Source organism: Camelina sativa, chromosome 13 (genome assembly GCF_030686135.1).
Source record: "Camelina sativa cultivar CO46 ecotype springtype chromosome 13, ASM3068613v1".
Lineage (NCBI taxonomy): Eukaryota > Viridiplantae > Streptophyta > Magnoliopsida > Brassicales > Brassicaceae > Camelina > Camelina sativa.
The window spans coordinates 4,763,061-4,782,864 of NC_141892.1; the positions used below are offsets into that span (position 1 = coordinate 4,763,061).

The following is a 19,804-nucleotide window of genomic DNA, read 5'->3' on the forward strand; positions in this document are numbered from 1 at the left end:
AGTTGCAAAAACCAAACCAAAGTCTTGTCATGAAAAATTTTAAAATAAATCTGAGCCATTGATTTCTTTTTTTACAGATTTTTTTTTTGTTTCAGTTGTTTTTTTTTTCTTCTAATTTCACGATCATATTCTGGTTGTCTTTGTTTGATTTCAGTTGTCACCAAAAAAAAAAAAAAAAACTGAATAATTAAACATTAGAAGATTTTACATTAGAAAAAAACATTAGTGGATTATTCATTATCTACTACATGGGTAGGACTCGGACAGAAGTATCGTAGTTTAGGAATTCGATTACTTTTGTAGACAACTAATAACGTTTGTACAAGATTCAACAAAACGATTAATAATTGGGGATTTTTCTGTTTATTTAGTCAAAAATAAATACATAATACAAAATCGAAACTACATAAAAAGCATAAAAAATTAAATGCCCTAAAAATAAAGTCATGTTGAACGTGGTGGGTTTTTAAGAAACCTCAATATCTAAAAAAATAGTCTTCCAAAGACTAACATATTGTCGTAATTCAGAGACTTCTGGACAAATTAAATTATACTAATGGGTGTCTTTTTTTTTTTTTTTTTTACTAATGAGTCATCATCATCGTCAATACCATTTAAGGAAGATAATAATGGTGAGCTGTGATTAATTTTGATTACAGAACGGCCTAATTCAATCTAAAACCGTATAAATATTAAGAAAATAACTACATAAAAATCGAAATTTAAATAACCGGAAAAAACTTAAACCGGAATCAATTGTACTATAACCAACCCGAACGAGGGGTTATCACCGGTCTAATCTTTGATAATCCTTGCTTTAATTCGGACCGGGTATTAAAAAAACAAAACGACAACGTTTGACTTGTCTTTGGGGATTGATGATAGTGGTCACTCGCGCAGTTTAGTTTTCAGGATTTGAAGCAAAACGCAAATGAGGAGCTTAGCTTCAGTTATCCACCACCATGGAGTCCTCCTCGCTCCAGCGAAATCGGATCGAATCTTTCTTACCATTCCGGTTGGTTCGCCGGATTTCAGAGCTCGTGGTTGGACTCAGTCTCGTTTCTCTCTTCTTATAACCCCATCTCTCGTCTCAGGTATTCTTCTTTGCATATTTCAATCTCTGTGTGAATGGACTGGATTCATCACCTCTCTGATGGTCATGCTAATGCTCTTTTGTGTTACGATTGTTTCAGCTGCTAATCGTCGTCTCTCTCATCTTCCTCCTATTTCTTGCTCCAGAGATGTCGATCAAGAAGATAATGTTTCTTCTTCAGGTGAATGCTTCTTCTCCAAAAAGTTTTTTTTTTTTTTTTACATTTTCTTATTCACTTTAAATTGTTTCTAGTGATCTTCAAAAATTCATGTTATGATCTTAATTTTGCTAGCAAGACACAATTTTATATAAAAGAAGAGGCTTTGTCTTGTGACAATAATTTTGTTTGTGGCATGTTAGTACAGAGAAGGAGAGTAGCAGAGATCTTCTATCACATAAAAGCGATGAGATTACAAGTGGAGGCTTGAAAGATTATCAACAAGAAGAAACTTATAAAACTTCCTTCAAGACTGTTGCCTTGTGTGTTAGTATTCCTCTTGCATCTCCTATTAACATACTTTTTGACATGTAAAGTGAAGCTTGATGATGTGACATTTCTCTCAATAGGTAGGCACTGCGGTAGCATTTGGAATCGGAATTGGTTTGAAGGAAGGTGTTGGCAAGGCGTCAGAGTTTTTCGCAGGGTATTTAGAGCTTAATATATGATTTTATTAGAAGTTCGTTTGACTCTCTAAAGGGATTTTATATCTTAACTGTTTTCAACTATTGCAGCTATTTACTGGAGCAAAGCTTGTCAGTGGACAACTTGTTTGTTTTTGTTCTTGTTTTCAAGTACTTCAAAGTGCCACTCATGTATCAGGTACCAAACTATCTGCACAGGTATTTAGCTCTTGACTATAGAGTATTCTGATTCAGTGGCACTTTCTATAGAATCGGGTACTTACCTACGGTGTAGCTGGTGCAGTTGTCTTTCGCTTTGCGCTAATAATACTAGGAACAGCAACTCTTCAGGTGATTTTTATCTTTGGATCAAAATGTTTGTTAGTGAATCTATTTGTTCATTTTATTTCGTTTTGCCGCTATTTAATTCTGAATTCTTGACTCTAATCTTTCAGAAATTTGAAGCAGTCAACCTACTGCTTGCTGCCGTACTCTTGTATTCATCTTTCAAGGTGCCTTTGTCTTCATCTAAGCATTTATATCTATACTTGATATGGAATATAGAGGTGTTCTGTCGTTTATTTTTTTTCTGCTCCCAATGTTGATTGCAGTTGTTTGCAAGTGAAGAAGATGATACAGATCTATCCGACAACTTCATTGTAAAGACATGCCAGAGATTTATTCCTGTCACATGTAATATGGCCGGTCACTTTCTTCGTGTTCCTCCTAGTTGCTTTTGTTTGTCACCTTCAAAGTTTATTTGGCTTAATTATGAGTAGTTAGGCGTCAAATTTTTCTGTGCTATTACTTTTTAGCATGCTACCATAGCTGATCTTTTCCTCCTTTCTTTTGTTTATAACTGCTTGCAGCTAGTTACGATGGAAATCGGTTTTTTACCAAGCAGGATGGCATTTTGAAAGTAAGTATATGACAAAATAAATATTTCCTATATATTCAAGGTTTATGTACAACTCACTGTTAATTCTTATTGCATGTGGATTCCATGATCAAAATATTCACCATTGTGTCTTTTGACTGGGTTCTAATTTATTTCAAAAATATTTTGGGCAGGCCACACCATTGCTACTTACAGTAGCAGTGATCGAGCTCAGTGACATAGCATTTGCGGTATCTTCTTGTAACCAATTTGTGAATCTGTTTTTGTATCTTTAAAAATGAATCAAAGCACTGATACTGGTTGCTCATTCTCTAAGGTTGACTCGATACCAGCTGTTTTTGGAGTCACTAGGGATCCTTTTATTGTCTTGACCTCTAATCTCTTTGCAATTCTAGGTATTTGTTTCCTATACTTGATCTTGTTAACTTCTTGCATGTCTCTTTTAAATACTCGCGGAGCTTTGAAGATGAAGATTTTAAATTTTTAACCTCTGGTGTTTGAATTACTATAGGACTAAGGTCTCTCTATACACTGATTTCCGAAGGAATGGAAGATCTGGAATACTTGCAGGTATCTATTATTCAGCTTCTTTGTTTCATACTCGAACTAACTAAGCATTAAATACATCATAAGACTGCCAGTAATGCTCATTACATACAGAGGGACTATGTAGTATGATTTGTATCTAATCTTCTCTTTGCCTTTTCCAGCCATCAATAGCAGTTGTTCTTGGCTTTATAGGATTCAAGATGATCCTTGAATTCTTCGGTATTACATATTATCATCTCTTCATCCGCATTTTCTGCTTGAACAAAACCATACAACTACCCAAAAAACCTAAGGTCTCTCAACATTTTTTCCTCCTTGCAGGCTTCCACGTATCAACCGAGGCATCACTTGGTGTTGTGGCACTTTCTCTCAGCACCGGAGTACTGTTGAGCCTAACAAACAAATCCAGCGACAGCTAAATAAGAACAGATACCAGAGGAAATCAATCAAACAGTTTCATAAGAATAATTTCGCATTGTGTTCATCAAAGCACTTCGCTGATGTGTTACTGTATATAAACACACAAAGAAAGAGCATGCTTTGCATCTTTGCAAAATGTATTTTAGTTTTTTGTGGTTTTGTCGTTAAAAGCTGCAGACAGAACAAGATATATTTTGAACCTCTTTAATGTACTTGTCTGGAAGACATGTGGGTTGTGTTGAGTCGGTTATGACACAAAACTTGATGGGTGAGGCCCATGATTGCTTAGAGAAAAGTTGAGAAAAGTCATCCCATGTGTCGTAGTTGCTCTCATTCAAGATAGTATATTACTCCTTATGAATAGTCTTCCCATTTCTCTAAAAAGATCATACTCTTCTTTAGGCATCAGAAGATCATACAAGGCATACTTTGAATGTTCAACTACTCTCTAAAAGACTAAAATTGGCGTTTGGCTGAGATAAATGGTTGAAGACTTGTGGTGGTTCTGGTGTGAACAGAGTAATTCCTAATTTAGTAGTGTTTACTTCAGCCTAAAACCAGAGGAAGTCAGTGAAGTAGATTGATCCCCTATTTTTCTATAAATGTGTGATGTTTATGTTATTACAAAACACGACAGTGATCTCAAATCTACAGAAGTTTACATCTCAAATCAAATTTCTGATACCATTAGATGTACTGGATTCATTGTAATCTGATGGAGATAGTCATGGGATTTATAATCATATCATGATGTTTTGTAGAACCAAGGGAAATAGATAGAAAGTGAGAGTTTGGTAATAGCAGTACACAAACGAAAGTCGAGAGATACAGACGATACCAGTTCAAACACATCATAGACTGGATTCACATTCACTTATTTTTAAAGAAGTTAAAACCGGAACTCTTATCACGTGTGGTTTGAGAGCACACAGAAAGGGGTCAGGAATGAGATTTAAACATCGTGAAGGTGGTTGAAACTCTCCAACTGCTTGAGATTCTCCCAGGCTTTCTCCAAAACCTTGGCTTCATAGACCTTCTTGGTCTCACCATCAGCCACCTCGACAGTGAGATGGTGCATTGTTCCAGCCACAACCTGTGTCTTTGCACCAAGGAGTCTCTTGTACTCCAATGTCACGTTCTGCATAACACATAAGATCAGATGATTGTTTAAATCTTATCAGATTCCTCAAAATTCGCACACATGAAACTGATCCCTAAAATTCTCAAAACTAAAAATAACAAATTCGTGATACGATTTCAATTAGGAATAATGGCCGATTCAACCTAGAGAGATCGGACGGAGAAAAAACAGCGATCGCACATAGATCGGGGGGGGGGGGGAGGGGGAATCGGATACCTCGTTTTTGTTGTGCTCATCGACAGCGAAACGAGCGAGACTCTCGACTTGAAGATCGTTAGCATTTAGATCAACATCGCGAGTTCCACCGACGATTGCTCCTCCTTGTTGATCCGCCATTTTCCGATTTTGCTTTTTTCTTTTTTTTTTGTTAATTTCTGGATGATCTGAGAATTCGTAAGCTGAGCTAAGTCTCTTCTTCTGCCGTCGTATATATATCAGTGTTCAAGAAAGGGCTAGGCGGAATCTGGGCGGTGATCTAACGCCTAGCGCCTAGAACGCTTAGTCGGGGTCTAGATGGTTTTTAGGCGGTTTAGGCGTTTACAACATAAAACATTATATATATATATATATATATATAATTATATTAAAATATATGTTATAAAAATAAAATTTTTATAAATTATAAACAATGATAAGAAAAATACATTTATTTAAGTTATATTAACAACATATAAATATTTATAATTACATATATAGATATAAAACATAATAATTTAATTATATATAATTTAAAAATTAAAAATAAATATTAAAATAAAATGTATGTAATTTTAAGTGGGTTAGGCGGTCATCTAGACGTCTGCTGAGCGTCTAGCGCCTAGACGGCGCCTAAGCGGCCGCTTAGACCGCTTTCTTGAACACTGATATATATAGAGAATCGTAAAGCGCGTTTTCATTTTTTTCCCTTGGAAGAATAATTCTTTGGAATAATTATAAAGAGATATTATGTGACTCATTTTAGCACTAACTAACTTACAGAATCTTTTTTATTTTATTTTATAAATTTTCATTTTTTTATGTCGGCCAAAAGAAAATAAATAAATTAATTTTTTACTTGGATAAATTAAGAGCAAACAAATTTCTCATCAATCTCGTGGGTAAATATAAGTCGGTTTGATATACCGGTTTTACAAGCATGAGACTAGATTTTTTTTTTTTTTTTTTACACTTTTTTCTAATATATATATTTTTGGACAAAAGCTTTCTCAAAAGAGACTACTAATTCCACGGTGGAGATGAGGATCGGTGTAGAGAAGAGGAAGAGGAACCGTAGTTGAGGTCAAGATTCTGAATCTGTTCCATCAGTTGTGAACGTCTTTCCTTGAAGAAATCTAGCCGAGTGGTTAGCTCCATTAAAGCTGCAGATGCTGCTGGTGGCTGATGATGATGATGATTTCTTGTGTAGTCCATCACCTACATATTACAAGACCATATATAATCGAGAACTTTTTATACAAATTGAATTCTGCATATCTTGAGATTTGATTTTTTACATTAACCGGAGAAAACTCTTCCATTGGGATCCCTAAGGATGCTGCATTCAAGCTCGGTGACCCTGGTACTTGTCTGTTGTTTCCTCTACCGTTCCTCCACTCTGCTCTTAGGCTAGTTTCATCCTATGTGATTTAATGCAAGTGAATGTTACTAAAAGATAATATGATTCTTGGTTATGGAATGGTGGATGATAAAGGAGTCGATGGTTAATGAGACTCCTCAGTTAGAAAATAAGATTGTACCGTTCTCTGGTTTCTCTCCTGATTTACGAAAGCAAGAATGGAATCAAAGTCCTGCTGAAAGGAGTTCCTGCCACATTGTATAAAATCTTGTGTTATTTCTCATAGCGAGTTTAAATTAAAGCTAAAACCAGGCACAGAGTATAACAAACTCACAGTTGAGTGTTGTGATTATGGAGAAATTGGTGATGGCTTTGAGCATCTGGGAGTGAACTTAAGTGATGCTGTCTCTGCTGATTAAGCTGATGATGTAACTCTGCCACTTTCTGCTTCAATCTCGCGACATCAGCTTCAGCAAGAGCTATCTCTTCTAGCTCAGCCCTTGTCTTCGCATTTATTGTGATGTTAGAACTAAGGAAAGCAAGAGATATATATATAACAGGTAACAAATTAAACTACTTTCTCAAGCTTAAGTGTATACTGACTTTGGAGTCCGCAGCTTGTGAGCTAAATTGTCCACAAGAAATGCTTAGCCCAACTTCAAGAGCGGATCGCAGGTCTCTCTCAGCTTGCAGTTGTTCTTGTAATCTGCCCACCTGATAATTCCATGGCAAGCATGGTCAGCAAAACAGAAGTTTATTTTCCCTCAAAATTATACAGAAATTTGAAGAATAAAAACAAATTTTCTCAAGAGAAAGTCTATATACATCTTGTTCAAGTGCCAACCGACGTTCGTGCAAAGCCTGCTTCCTTCTCTCCAAGCTAGCTTGTAGAGCCGCATTTCCTTTAGCCTGCAGTGATCTAATCAATCAATACAACAACATTATATTATCAGCATAAAATACTTCTACTACCAGAAATAGTACCTCCTTAGCAATTCGTTGTCGCAGTTCATCTTTCATGAGCTCGAGCCTCTGTATAAGAAGCCTACAAGCAGCAAAAGCATTTGGCGTCAAAATACGTCAAGCTCTTAATAACAAAGAGAAGATTTATTCTCAATTTAAGAAGTGAAGTAGAATGTTGCTTCAGTAAAGACCCTTTTTTTACCGATTTATATATTTAAACTGTTTTCGACCTTGTAATTATGAATTAAAAAGGTGTCAATAGGAGTGTTATAGATCCACAATGTATGCATTCAGGATTAAGGATCTTACTCATCATTTCCTGAGGAGTCAAATGACCCTTTAGCAGGTGTTTTCTTTCCCTGCACACAGTAACAAAGAAAGGAATTGAGATATCACCTTAGACTCAATTTTCATAGAACTATTTACATGCATCTAACATGTCATAAGATAGTTTGTTCCAAATAGATGGAACTTCCAATAACATCTAAACTTCCTAAGATGTTGATGGTTAGCGTTCTTCTAGAATTATGCAAGTAGATAAAGCTCACCTTGGCTATAGCACCAACAAACATGGCATCAAGAAAATTAAAAGAATTATAGATACCTTACAATGAAAGGAGAACTAACTTCGTCTAGTGGTGATAAAAGAGTTCTAAGGACAGATAATATGTTAAATTTAGAATCTCATAAATACTTAATAAATGCATCTGTGGCTAGTCAACTGCAGACACTATGACAACAAAATTACGACTTTTCATGCAAGACAATGGAAAACTTACGTTGCCTCTTCCCCAGGATGAAGAACGTTTCGCACTGACTGGTGATAAGCCAGTAGATTTATTTGCAGGTTTTTCAGCTGATGTTGTGTATCTAGGGGCAGTGGGAGGAGTACTAGGAGTAACTGAGGGCATAGCATCTCTACCTGATTGATAACAATTTTCAGTAGGTGATACGCTGGAAACTTCTATATCTTTACTAGGCTCTTCGATTTGGCTTTTCACTCTAGTGGGAAAGCCTGTACTCTCGACTGAACAATGGATGTCTCTAGGAGACTCAGCATCTGAATCTTCAACACCAAATCCCTGAGCGAGAGCACAAACAAAGGAAATAAAAAAAATTAGACTGGATTTTCTTGAAGCTTTAAATACTACCAGTTTCGCTACGGAAAACCTAAACATAAAACACCAAATATAACAAAAATGTCACACTAATCTACCATCATCTAAAGTAACCAAAGATAACAAGATAGTAGCCGATGGTTGAAGGAATGCATACAAATGGAAACGACTTCAAACTTGAATTCTGAATGTAGGTGTACTATGACCAAGATGTATGGGGAAGTGGGATAAGATGGCAAATAACAAACCTTGTAGTCGTACAGATCACTACCAGCATAATCACTGCTCTCACTCGGTTTTCTGCTCAGCCTAACATCATTCTCATCATCTGTTCCCCCTTCTCCTATATCCAGATTATGCAAGTCAGGACGTTTGACCTCTATGTCCTCTTCATCACTTGAGTTCTCAGGCCCACTGTCGCCAATATGAGAATCAGTAGAAGTGGAGCATCTTTTAAGATCTTCATCCTGCGAAGTCCGAACAAATAGTTGAGCAAATAGCATTGTGTGAAACCAGATAAATTAACGGATCAAATAGAATTTTACATTGATCATATTCCCATAGTCTTCCAATAGGGCTGTGACAATGGCTTGAGCATTATTGGCAGCATTAGCGGCAGCAAGAAGCTGGGCAGAGTTATCTCCTAGAGTGTCGAAACCTTCTAGATCACATTCTCCAGCCAGTAGAGGACGTAAGAGCAATGGGGACATACAAGCAGCAACAGCAGATGAAGTCATCCGGTTTTCACATGAATGAGAGGTGATAGTATGCATCATCTTTAGAATCCTGCAGAATACAACCCACGCTGAGAACAAAGCTGTTTGAAGTAACCTAAATAATGGACTTCCAAGCAGCTTCCATGAGAGCACCACATATTTTCCCATGGCTTATGCAAATGAGGATTAAAATATTCTCCTAAGTTTATTGCCTAAGTAGAATGCCTAAGCCGTTTTTATGATCACTCATAGATCACATCTGAAAGCATACCGCAGTAGTAGTCGCCTGTTTGGTTCTGGAAATGTTTCATTTAAAGCAGAGCGCAGTGATTTAACTCGAGCTTCATTATGATCAATTTCTGTAGAAAAAGGTAAAACGCAAGTTATATACACACATATACCAAAGTACAAACATAAATTCCATATATATAAAGCCTTACTATACGCCTCCAGCAAAGCAGTGCAGCACGACGCTGGGACTGGAGAAGAAGGCAACTGCCGCAGAACATGCTGCAGATACAATAGCATGGCATAAATATGTCAACAAAATAGTTAAAACTGGAAAATATAGTTGACACACAATATAGTACCTTAACACAGTCTCCAACAACATGTGGATCCTCTTCAGGACTGAATTCTGTCTTGCCTAGATAAGTACATTTGGAAAAATACAGAAAATGAGCTTTCCTACATCTATATACATATACCTTTCCGAGATTTTTCTATACAAAAGAAAATGTCAATATGTACAAGATCAATACCTTGTTCGTAGTCTAGAACTCTGCGTTCTACCTCTTCAACATCTGCAGACTGTCTTAAGATTCCTTCTACTTTGGTTCCTGTGCAGACAAAAAGGTGTACTATCAAATCGAGAACATTTATCTGGGTAATTAGAAACAAAAACCACTTCTATAATAGCGTATATCAATAGGAATCAAAAACCTATATATATACTGAAGATAATATAAAAACCCTACTTTTTAGAGGATAAACAACAGAGAATAATGATAAAGGTTTAGAACATGAAAGGTGAGAAAACTAATCAAACTAGGAGGCCAATACTCACCATATGTCTCAAGAAATTGAAGTGCTTTCTCAAGAAAAGATGGACTTCCGTCAATTTCTTCTAAAGCAAGCAAAATTGGTCTTCCAACAACAGAAGACTTCAATGGGCGTTGATCCCTCCCTGCATGCCAGGGTGTGATTGATATACATCCGGAATAAGAAAGGAGCCATAGCAGGGGAGCTGATAATTATAAAATAAATGAGAACTAACATGAATTAAAGGACCCTTCCATAACATTGTTTGCTTCATTTCGGAATATTCCATTTTGACCAATTACAAGTGTTGCATTGGGAGCTTGTGCAAGGGCTTGCTCAAGGGCAGCCTTCCATTCATATAAGTCGTCCAATGTCTCAGCCTATGTGAACCAAATAATTAGCATTTTATAGAAACATAACCCAGAATCATAACACATAACCAAAGTCAGCCACGTAAATATAGAAATCACCTTGAGGGTGAAGGCTCGTCCATCACGCCCATCTGGGAATAGTACAGTCAACAACTTCTTATCTTCTCTCACCACGACACTGAAAAAGAGGATGTTAACACAGGCTATAAAGTTGGAGATATTCTTATAAACAACAACCACAGGAAATTTATACCTCCCGGAACTGTTCAAGTCAATGCCTCCAAGAGTCAAATTTACTTCACCTCCTTTTTGTGGTAATGCACTCTGTCAAACAATGAGCTTAAGGTAAATTGGGAGTTGATAGTTTAAATCAAGATCCTCCTAAGCTTCTAGAAAGTTGATACAACCATCTAAGTTTTCATTTTATAAAACATCCTAAGTTTCCAAAAGCTTAACAGTAAAAAGTATTATATGAATTAAAAAACAGTCACATCAAAGGGTCACAAATACTGACTGGATCATTTTTGAAGAACACCAAAGAAGTTCGGGTAAGGATAAACCAACGTTTTTTCCAAGATGTCCAACCTAGTCCTGCCAATCAAAATGCCATTCAAAATTTAGTAAACAAGATGGTGAAAACTATGGAATCAAGACCGATACGCAATGGGTAGAGGTGCAGAGTAGATAAATCTTGAAAGAATATGAAAACATAGAAGTTTTACCTTTGGATGAAATGAAGAGAGGACCACTCTTATAAACCTGTCAAAATTATTACGGAACACAACGAAGGGTTATCATCAGTTTGGTTTGCTCTGGAATAGTTATACAAATCAAAAGACACAGAGCTATGGATTAAAGAACAAACAAATCTTAAAATGGTTTGGCTTCAAGGTTTCCTAAACTGGTATAATAAGACTAGCCTACTAATCTAATGAGGACAAAATATTTTCATTAAGGGTTGACTGCTTTGGACTTGAACGAACTGATGAATTCGAAACCCCAAAACTTACCTAAAAAAAGATGCATATATTCACTTCTATATTCAATGGCACCAACTCGGTCTCGACCCAATAGAGTCGTTTGAGCAAAAATCTAATCTTTTATAAGAAATCGTACTTAGGCAGTGTCACAAATGCATTCAATACGAAACAAAACACACTAATCTAATCATCTCAACAGTAGTATTCCACTTTCTCAGAAAGCAAAACGAGTGACTGTAATTACCGTATTCAAAGCTCCAGCCTGAGGTCGCTGCGTAGCAGCTAAAGAAGCCGCCATTGTAGAAGTACACACACTTAATCAAAACTAGGCATCCAAAAAGATCGTAAAATAAAATAAAATAAGCTGAAACCCAAAATTGCTATCTCTCCAAAGAGCTCCCCAGACGAATCAAACAATACACATTAGCCCGAATCGATGGCTTTATGAACTCTCATTATTCCTAGCCAAGCCCTGCCTTTATTATTTTTCAGCGAAATCACTGCAGAGTCTGACCTACTGCAGCTACAATAGAAAGATGATGAAAGTGAAGGACGAGGGATAGAGGGAACAAGAAGAAAGGGTATGATCAGGCACAGCAAGGTGTAGTCTAATTCAATGCAACTAACCAATCAAAAGACGTCACGACAAAGACAGCTCTTACCTTTTTTATTTTTTTGTCATGCTTTCACATTATACTTCTCGCATCGAGCGGTGGTAATATCGGGTCCGTGTTGATTTGGTTAGGCTTCGATTTACGGTTATTCGGTCTGGTATGATTTTATTAGAGGATTGAGAAATTAAAGATATTAAACCAAAATTAAAGTTTATAATTTCGCTTCTAAATAGATTTAGAAAACACATAACAAAAGTAAATCTATACTAGATAATTTTTGTTTTTGTCAAAAACACCATTCATTCAATATATTTGTTTGTTACTATTCTAATCCAACCATTCACCAACTTTAAATTAAAAGAGAATGTTTTGGCTGCTTAAGTATTTTTTGGTAAGGGTTAAAATTGTCTTTTCTCATAGTAAAAGTGTGCAATACTAATAAAAAAAACATTTTGTTGTGTTCTTTAATTTTAACTACTATGGAAAGAGAGAGGAGATAAAAAGACAAAAGTCACTTTGGCGTCTCCCTCGCTACCCTCTCTTCATCACTCGGGAGCCTAATTCATTCACCCATGGCAACGAGTTGTTCTCGCCGGTTAACAACCGGTTTAACAACGTCGATCAGGTCGGTCCAATCGCATTCCGTAAACCGACCTCAATCCATCTCCCTAACCATCCGTCGAAACCATCACATCAATCCTCCACCTCGTCTTTTATTAGTACCGTCGTCGATCACTCCGCGTATCATCAGACGGGGGAGGACTATCAAAGCTCTTTCACCGCCTCCGGCGAAGAGATCCTTGTATGGATCGGCGATCAAAAAGCCAGGCGTGTGCGGTTATGCCATCGGAGAAAACGAGGTCGAAAGGAGCAGTAGCAGCTGCGGCCATGTGGTGGTTGATCATGTTGGGACGGCGGAGATTGTTGTTTGGGCCGCGGCTACGGCGGCGTTTGGAGTCGGAAACCGTGTGATGTATAAGCTGGCGCTAGTTCCGCTCAAACAATACCCCTTCTTCCTTGCGCAACTCTCCACCTTCGGGTAAACTAACCATCTTCTCTCTGACCTCTTCGATCGTTAAATGCGTTCATTCTTTTTTTTTTATATATTTTTTTAAAATGTTAGATGATACATTTTGTGGTTTGCATGAATTTAGAGGTTAGTAATGCTAAAGAGTAGTTCCTAAGTGTCGATTTATTTGTTTGGTTAGCACGTTTAACATTATATATTTTATTGTGAATTTAAAAAATTGGGAATGTTTTTTTTTTTTTTTTTTTTGTTATGTGGTTGGTATTCTTTGGCTCATTGGATTTAAGTGAAATTAAAAAGTGATCGTCCTTAGAATCTTTGATTGCAAATACATTAAAAATTCTCAGAAAATATGGTAATTAAGACTATGAAAATTTGAATAAAATTAGAAACTTGTTGGAACGGGTCAGAGTTGGCTTGTAGTCTCTTTCGAGTTGGATACTTCTTTCTTACTTGGGTACATTAATCTACTCAAATCATTTCTCTACATGCAATGAATGTACATAATTAATTATTCACATTCCTTTTTATTATATTTTGGGATTAATCATGGCTGTTCCAAGTTAACAGTATAGATTAATTTATAACCATTTGCAAAACACTTTTCTATTGACAAAATATATAAAAGAAAAATTTGCTAGGGACATTAATTCGTTGATAAGATGATAGAGGAAAAAATCACAACGTATGTAAGTTGGTGGAACCAAGTTATCAAAATAAAAAAGGTGGTGGAACCAAATTGAATAGAGTCCGTCCATACATCACATATTCACATATTCATTATCCGCTCTCCTTATTAGGAGCCATTCTTTACGAATTTACGGGTCCACTGGCTTAGACTTAATTAATTTTTCCTAATGGCCCTACTAAGCTCAACCAAAACCAAATATTATGGTTTCTTTCCACTTTTGTAATGTAACTATTAACCACACGGAGAAAGTACATACAATTATGGGACCAAACCATAGTTTATTATGATGAGGTTTCTCAAACCAAACTAAACCGGAATTGATCACCTACATATTCTTGGAGTCCCTTTTCCATGTGTTTGCTGTCTGCTAGTCAAGTTTGGTTTGTTGCATATCAGATTCTTGAATCTTAACTTGTCAAACAACAACAAATGTTTTTCTCTTTGGTTGTTACCAAAATGTTTATGTTGAGGTCTCTTATGATTATTTTACAATGCTTAACACAGAATGATTAGATTAGGTAGAGATATATTTTAGTTTTTTTTTTTTAAATTTATTTAAGAACTATATATGATGGTTGCTATGTTCTTGTTGGACCTGAAACTTTTTTTGATCAATACTCGCCGTGAAAGATTTTGCTCTCGTATTCGTTTTCTTTAATTAGTGCTATATGATGTCCTGGAATAATCTTGTTTTATATATATATTATCAAACTTTAATTTACAGAACCACATTCATCTTTTGCTTATTTCTTCATGTATAGGTATGTAGCTGTATATTATACTATCTTGTATATTCGATATCGTGCTGGAACTGTCACAGATGCGATGCTCTCTGTGCCAAAACCTCCATTTTTAATTGTTGGCATCTTAGAGGCTCTAGCTGCAGCTTCTGGAATGGCAGCTGCAGGTAACAAACATTAACATTTATGGATTTCTCTACGCGATCCTTTATTTAGAATTGGTTAATTCTTTTAAGAGGGAATGAGAGTACTCAGCATAAATGCATTCATCTTACGAAAGCAACTTTATTCATCTTATTGTTTTTATTATGCATTTTCTCTACTCAGCGAATCTTTCAGGGCCATCTACTACAGTTTTATCTCAGGTTAGAAGCGGTATAACTTAATATATGCTTCTGTAATATTTGCAACTTCCTGGTTTAAGTATTGTGAAAAGACTGACAATTTGTCTTGTCCTTAAAACCATGTTTCCTTGATATTATTGCTAATAACATACTCAATTGTTTCTTGTAGACGTTTCTAATCTGGCAAATTTTCTTCTCCATCGTTTTTCTCCGGAGGAGATATAGCGTAAACCAAATACTCGGATGCACTCTAGTAGCTCTCGGTGTAATCGTCAGTGTGGCAAGGTTAGATCTTCTCAGTCCGCTTGCTCTAGATACTAAACCAACTTTCTTTTTGTGCTTCTCTTTTGGGTGTTTTCACAAAAAGAATCACCATTTTATTGTTTTTGCATCTGTAGTGGATCAGGTGCCGCTCATTCATTAAAGGAAGCCGGAGTATTTTGGATTCTTTTAATGGTCCTTTCTTTCTTCCTTCAAGGAGCAGGTACAGTATTAAAGGTTCGTTATTCACCTGATCACAACCTTCTAATTTACTTGAAATTATTCTCTTTAATCGATCTTTAATTCTTTTTTTCTTACAGGAAGTCATCTTTATAGATAGCCAAAAACGATTAAAGGTACCTTGCATATCACAGTGAGTTTTCGTTTTTGTTTGAAAAACTGAGAAATAATCTTCTCTTTACTATCACAGGGAGCTTCACTCGATCTATTTATAGTAAATTCATATGGTTCAGCTTTCCAAGTAAGTATATATTACCCTAATATATTCCTTTGTTCTCTCTAAGCTCTGACTTGCATTCCAAGCTACGTAATCTTTCTCTTTGATGTTTTTTTTTTCTTTTCTTTTCTAACCAATTAGGCCATCTGCATCGCATTGCTTCTTCCGTTTCTTTCAAAACTTTGGGGCATACCGTTTAATCAACTAGGTAGCTACCTAAAAGATGGTGCGGTTTGCTTCCTCAACATTGGGACACTAACAAAAGGATGTGATGGGGCTCCGCTTTTGCCTCTATTGTTTGTGATAGTGAACATTGGCTATAACATTGCGCTTTTAAGACTGCTCAAGCTTTCAACCGCTGTGGTGTCATGTCTTGCATCGACAATCTCAGTGCCAATTGCAGTGTTTCTGTTCACATTGCCATTACCATACCTTGGAGTTGCATCATCACTACCAACAGGGTTCATGGGAGGCACAATCATACTTGTATTGGGAATGATTCTTTACAGTTGGACACCACAAGGAGCTAACTCTTCTCATACTGATACAGTCATCCCTTCACCTCCTCCCACCTAGAGAGGGCTTTAAGTAAGGGTTTTTGTTTTCAATAAAAAAGATTTGAGAGATTTATGAAGATTCGTTTTGGATCAAGGTAATATATGAGGATTGAATGATGTATATATCGTAACATATTTCGATGACGTTAATGAAAAAGTTGACGCTTTCTTAGTTCGATCGATTTAGATCAAGATTCAATAAATTCAATCATATAACAAACGACTAACATATATGCCAGTTTTAGTCATTTTGCATTGAAAGAGTACTTTTACAAACTCATAACCCATCAAAATTGTATCCAAATACAACATCTAGAAGGAGAAACTGAGTTTAGAAAAAAAAAATATCATCTAAGCGTTGAGTCTAGATCCTGCATTTGAATGTTTTTTATGGATGCGTCATCCAAATACTTAAATGAACACTTTGATTAAGATGAAACTTGCCGATTGACCTTGAGTATGCCCTGCAAAAGTGGTGTTTCAAACAAATAAACAACTAAAATTAGCTCTAATACCAAAACTCAACTAATCCGAAAGGAAATTTACAAAAACAAAAGCCTGAACAGAGAAGCAAACTTACATCACAGACTGATCAATGATCATATGTCATATCTGTCAATGAGCTGTAATATTCTTCAGGAGGGTAGCTCTGTTTGAAGGCGCATTGTGAAAACAGTTCAAGCGAATCACTATCAGATAGTCCCCTCAGAGAATATATCTCGTCAGCGTTCTTGATTACATTCATGTCTCGTGTTGTGACAATGATCCTACTTCCAGGGGAATAGTAAGTAGTTTTGCTGATCAAAAACTCCAGTTGAGTTATGCTGCTTACATCGTCGAGAACTATAAGTACTCTTTTTCGACGTAGACGGTTCTTTATACTGCTGGATCCAATTTCAGGCGTAGCAATGTTTATATCAGTCTGACCAATAATTTGACAAAGAAGCTTGTTTCTCAAAGCATGAAGTCCATGCTTCTTAGACTGTTCTCTAACGTTTGCAAGGAAGCAGTAGCTGTCGAACATTTGGTATTGACGATTGAAAACAGCTCCATCGATGGCAGTCTTCCCACTACCACCAATTCCACATATCCCTATAGTCCGCACTTCATGTAAATGTAATTCATGTCCCAACAACGCTTCCACTTCCTTTACTTGAGTATAAGCTCCCACCAAGCCCTCGTCTTCACTCAAGCTTATGTTTTCTAGGTTTTTCAAAACATGTGCAACAATTTCATCCACAAGTTAAGATGCAGGCCTACAAAAACATCAATCATATGATCACAAAGAAAATAAAATACTGTAACTAAGATTTGAAGTGACTAATAAATCAAATACACCATTTTACAACTGTTAAGGGTTCGATTGTTTCAGTGTACAAGCAGATACCACAAGCTTGCTAATTAAGTCAAACAAAGCACATGTTACTTGCACTAAGATATCTTTTCTAAGGTTTCAAAACAAGCTAGAAACATAATTCTAGTGAACTTATCATATGAAGGTACTATGTGTCCTCTGTTTTTGAAGGAGGTTGAAAATATAAAGCTATACCTATAAAATTCTCGAAAAAACAACTCTTGAGAAATTCGCTACTAAACCAACTCCTAGGATCAGCTGACCAAAGTAGTTAAAGCAATATATTAACATTGAACATGATATCATCTACATGTGAATGTAAGCCATCTCAAACTTAAATTACCTCACTGTAGTTTTGATCCCTCGGGAGCCTTATCATGCCTAGAAAAGGCCACACTGTAGCTTCCCCTTGCCACCTGACCTCCATGGGTTCTACACCGAGAAAGACAGGCAAAACTATTTGGCCTCGGGTCCTCCTACACTCCATGATATTTGCAAGCTCTCTCAAACACCACTTGGAAGAGGCGTATTCCTTGGTAAACACGACTACCGAGATCCTCGACCGTTCGATGGCATCCAACAAAGCCGGCTCAATCTCATCCCCTGCATCAAGCTTTTCACTGTCTACAAAAGTTTATATTCCCTCTCGACACAGGTCTTTGTAGAGGTGGCCCACGAAATTCTCACGGGAATCTGGTCCTCGGAAACTGAGAAAGACATCGTATTTCAACTGAGAGTCAGCAGCCAGAGAAAAGTGTAAAGGCGGTGGTCGAGAATCACCACCGAGGGGATCAGCATAGATCGAATAGGAACCGGAGGAAACGGATGATGGGTAACTAGCGCCGAGGCCATAAGCAGCCGCAGCTGTGGAAGAAGCATGAGAAGGAGTAGGCCGTGGGAGTCTGATAAACGAAGGAAATCCTCTGTTTGAGGACATCTTGAGGTGCCGCTGGGACAAGAGCATCGAAGAGGGACGTTGCGGAGGTTTCGCGACGGAACATGACGGTCGACATGGATGATGTTTAGGTGAAAAGTTCCTCCGGCTGCTTATCCCATCGACTCTCATCTACTCGAGAGAGAGAGAGAGAGAGAGAGAGAGAGAGAGAGAAAACGGCCAAAACTAATCTTGTGGTCGTCTATTTCTTCTTTTTATACTCTTTACGCGTTCGTCTTCTTTGACGTGTGACTTAATTTACGTTTTTTATAAATAAAAAAAAAATCAAAATAAAAACTGTGTACCAAGGACGATGGTAAATATTACAATTTTTAAATATGAAAGATACATAGCTGTCCACTCCAACGATGTCACGACTCAATATTTAATCCTCTAAACAACAAATGTGAAATAAAACAAAAGCTTTACTTTTTTCCCGCCCCAAAGGTGTGGGACTCCCTCAGAGGGAAATCCACTTTGGGAACAGAGTACTTCTAGTTCTAGGGTTTTCCCTAACTACAGGCAAAGGAAGTAAAGCCGCTCATGTCATGCTCTTCTTGCAAAACAATCTCGATCGTCGTAGAAGAGAACAATAATAAAACGTTTAAAAAGTCAAATATAAGCCACAAAATAACAACCACATAGCTCTCTTCACATCTGAAAATTTTCAAAAAAAAAAAAAAAAAAAAAAAAGAGAGAACTTTCAAACCCTCCTTACATAATAAGTCTCAAATGTGATTCCAAACTTCAAAAAAGAAAAAAAAGATTAACGTCTATCACACACATACAGATGCCTTGTTATCTTCTCCTTAGAAATCTTATAAACTTATATTAACTGACCAGACCATCCTGATGAATCCAAAATAAAGTCTCATAAGACAAACATATCATTGTCATTATCTGGCTTGATCATTGCCGTAACAAGAAATTTTGTAAAATTCATAATTTTTAATTACGTAAATCATAATTTGCTAACTTGTGTTATCAACAAAGAAGAAAAACATATCTTAAAAATTTGGAAGACAATTTAAACTTTTTAAATTAATATGTTACGAAAAATATTCCGCTTTACAAAACAAAAGATCCATGCGCCCAACAATATTTAAATCACATAATTAAATCGTTAAATAACCAATCTTAGTACTCTCATTTGACAAAATCTCCCATAACTACTTTTTTATGGTTTCTTTAGCGGAATTCTCAACTTCTCAACCTAGTGTATAAGATTTCATTATCATCTCATACAAAAATGTTATTATTTAGTTATGAAGGAGATTGTCTAACCCCCCTGCAATTTAGAGTTTTAGACTATATTAGTCACAAGTTAAAATCTTTGGTATATTCAAAACTATAGTGAAA

General features: G+C 36.4%; 4 protein-coding genes and 1 long non-coding RNA gene across 7 annotated transcripts; 2 read left to right on the forward strand and 3 right to left on the reverse strand.

The window, feature by feature from the left end:
* Positions 1–864: 864 nt before the first annotated feature.
* LOC104735227 (thylakoid membrane protein TERC, chloroplastic) lies at positions 865–3,808 on the forward strand. 2 transcript variants are annotated; one of them, XM_010454974.3, is made up of 14 exons: positions 865–1,094; positions 1,194–1,274; positions 1,459–1,577; positions 1,661–1,737; positions 1,826–1,913; positions 1,985–2,065; positions 2,170–2,226; positions 2,326–2,407; positions 2,584–2,633; positions 2,786–2,842; positions 2,929–3,007; positions 3,124–3,182; positions 3,323–3,380; positions 3,483–3,808. In XM_010454974.3, exons 1-14 carry the CDS (start codon positions 932–934, stop codon positions 3,578–3,580), a joined length of 1,149 nt encoding a protein of 382 aa, XP_010453276.1. In that variant the 5' UTR covers positions 865–931; the 3' UTR covers positions 3,581–3,808. The 2 variants fall into 2 exon arrangements, with proteins under 2 accessions (XP_010453276.1, XP_087338111.1); XM_087481985.1 differs by having other exon boundaries at positions 885–1,094; positions 1,454–1,577.
* Positions 3,809–4,334: 526 nt separating this feature from the next.
* Positions 4,335–5,075, reverse strand: LOC104735226 (cysteine proteinase inhibitor 1). Its single transcript, XM_087481987.1, has 2 exons — positions 4,939–5,075; positions 4,335–4,719 (listed from the first exon to the last, which is right to left on the reverse strand). Exons 1-2 carry the CDS (start codon positions 5,056–5,058, stop codon positions 4,534–4,536), a joined length of 306 nt encoding a protein of 101 aa, XP_087338113.1. The 5' UTR covers positions 5,059–5,075; the 3' UTR covers positions 4,335–4,533.
* Positions 5,076–5,785: 710 nt separating this feature from the next.
* LOC104735228 (rho GTPase-activating protein 6) lies at positions 5,786–12,394 on the reverse strand. Its single transcript, XM_010454976.3, has 22 exons — positions 11,711–12,394; positions 11,209–11,245; positions 11,001–11,077; positions 10,740–10,810; positions 10,586–10,664; positions 10,351–10,495; positions 10,141–10,260; positions 9,836–9,913; positions 9,665–9,720; positions 9,515–9,584; positions 9,346–9,433; positions 8,904–9,144; positions 8,607–8,825; positions 8,020–8,322; positions 7,550–7,599; positions 7,262–7,322; positions 7,103–7,186; positions 6,881–6,991; positions 6,612–6,781; positions 6,459–6,525; positions 6,216–6,338; positions 5,786–6,135 (listed from the first exon to the last, which is right to left on the reverse strand). Exons 1-22 carry the CDS (start codon positions 11,762–11,764, stop codon positions 5,941–5,943), a joined length of 2,499 nt encoding a protein of 832 aa, XP_010453278.2. The 5' UTR covers positions 11,765–12,394; the 3' UTR covers positions 5,786–5,940.
* A 158-nt stretch (positions 12,395–12,552) lies between these two features.
* Positions 12,553–16,329, forward strand: LOC104735229 (protein CLT3, chloroplastic-like). 2 transcript variants are annotated; one of them, XM_010454978.3, is made up of 8 exons: positions 12,553–13,119; positions 14,560–14,705; positions 14,866–14,903; positions 15,052–15,167; positions 15,281–15,380; positions 15,464–15,499; positions 15,574–15,624; positions 15,742–16,329. In XM_010454978.3, exons 1-8 carry the CDS (start codon positions 12,653–12,655, stop codon positions 16,174–16,176), a joined length of 1,389 nt encoding a protein of 462 aa, XP_010453280.1. In that variant the 5' UTR covers positions 12,553–12,652; the 3' UTR covers positions 16,177–16,329. The 2 variants fall into 2 exon arrangements, 1 of the variants encoding a protein (XP_010453280.1); XR_015578367.1 differs by having other exon boundaries at positions 12,653–13,119; positions 15,281–15,366.
* A 59-nt stretch (positions 16,330–16,388) lies between these two features.
* On the reverse strand, positions 16,389–18,679 carry LOC104735230 (uncharacterized). The gene is made up of 3 exons (XR_759430.3): positions 17,855–18,679; positions 16,738–17,413; positions 16,389–16,621 (listed from the first exon to the last, which is right to left on the reverse strand). It is a non-coding gene; the product is annotated as an uncharacterized LOC104735230 (long non-coding RNA).
* Between the last annotated feature and the right edge of the window lie 1,125 nt (positions 18,680–19,804).

Bases quoted from the DNA above. Each gene is read 5' to 3' on its own strand.
- LOC104735229 (XM_010454978.3), top strand. From the start codon at position 12,653: ATGGCAACGAGTTGTTCTCGCCGGTTAACAACCGGTTTAACAACGTCG. The intron at 15,168-15,280 runs GTTAGATCTTCT...TTGCATCTGTAG, and splicing joins GTAATCGTCAGTGTGGCAAG to TGGATCAGGTGCCGCTCATT. The intron at 15,381-15,463 runs GTTCGTTATTCA...TTTTTCTTACAG, and splicing joins GAGCAGGTACAGTATTAAAG to GAAGTCATCTTTATAGATAG.
- LOC104735226 (XM_087481987.1), bottom strand. From the start codon at position 5,058: ATGGCGGATCAACAAGGAGGAGCAATCGTCGGTGGAACTCGCGATGTT. The intron at 4,720-4,938 runs GTATCCGATTCC...TGTGTTATGCAG, and splicing joins ATGAGCACAACAAAAACGAG to AACGTGACATTGGAGTACAA.
- LOC104735227 (XM_010454974.3), top strand. From the start codon at position 932: ATGAGGAGCTTAGCTTCAGTTATCCACCACCATGGAGTCCTCCTCGCT. The intron at 1,095-1,193 runs GTATTCTTCTTT...CGATTGTTTCAG, and splicing joins AACCCCATCTCTCGTCTCAG to CTGCTAATCGTCGTCTCTCT. The intron at 3,008-3,123 runs GTATTTGTTTCC...GAATTACTATAG, and splicing joins TAATCTCTTTGCAATTCTAG to GACTAAGGTCTCTCTATACA.
- LOC104735228 (XM_010454976.3), bottom strand. From the start codon at position 11,764: ATGGCGGCTTCTTTAGCTGCTACGCAGCGACCTCAGGCTGGAGCTTTG. The intron at 10,496-10,585 runs GTGATTTCTATA...TGGTTCACATAG, and splicing joins GACGAGCCTTCACCCTCAAG to GCTGAGACATTGGACGACTT. The intron at 7,323-7,549 runs GTAAGATCCTTA...TGCTGCTTGTAG, and splicing joins GACTCCTCAGGAAATGATGA to GCTTCTTATACAGAGGCTCG.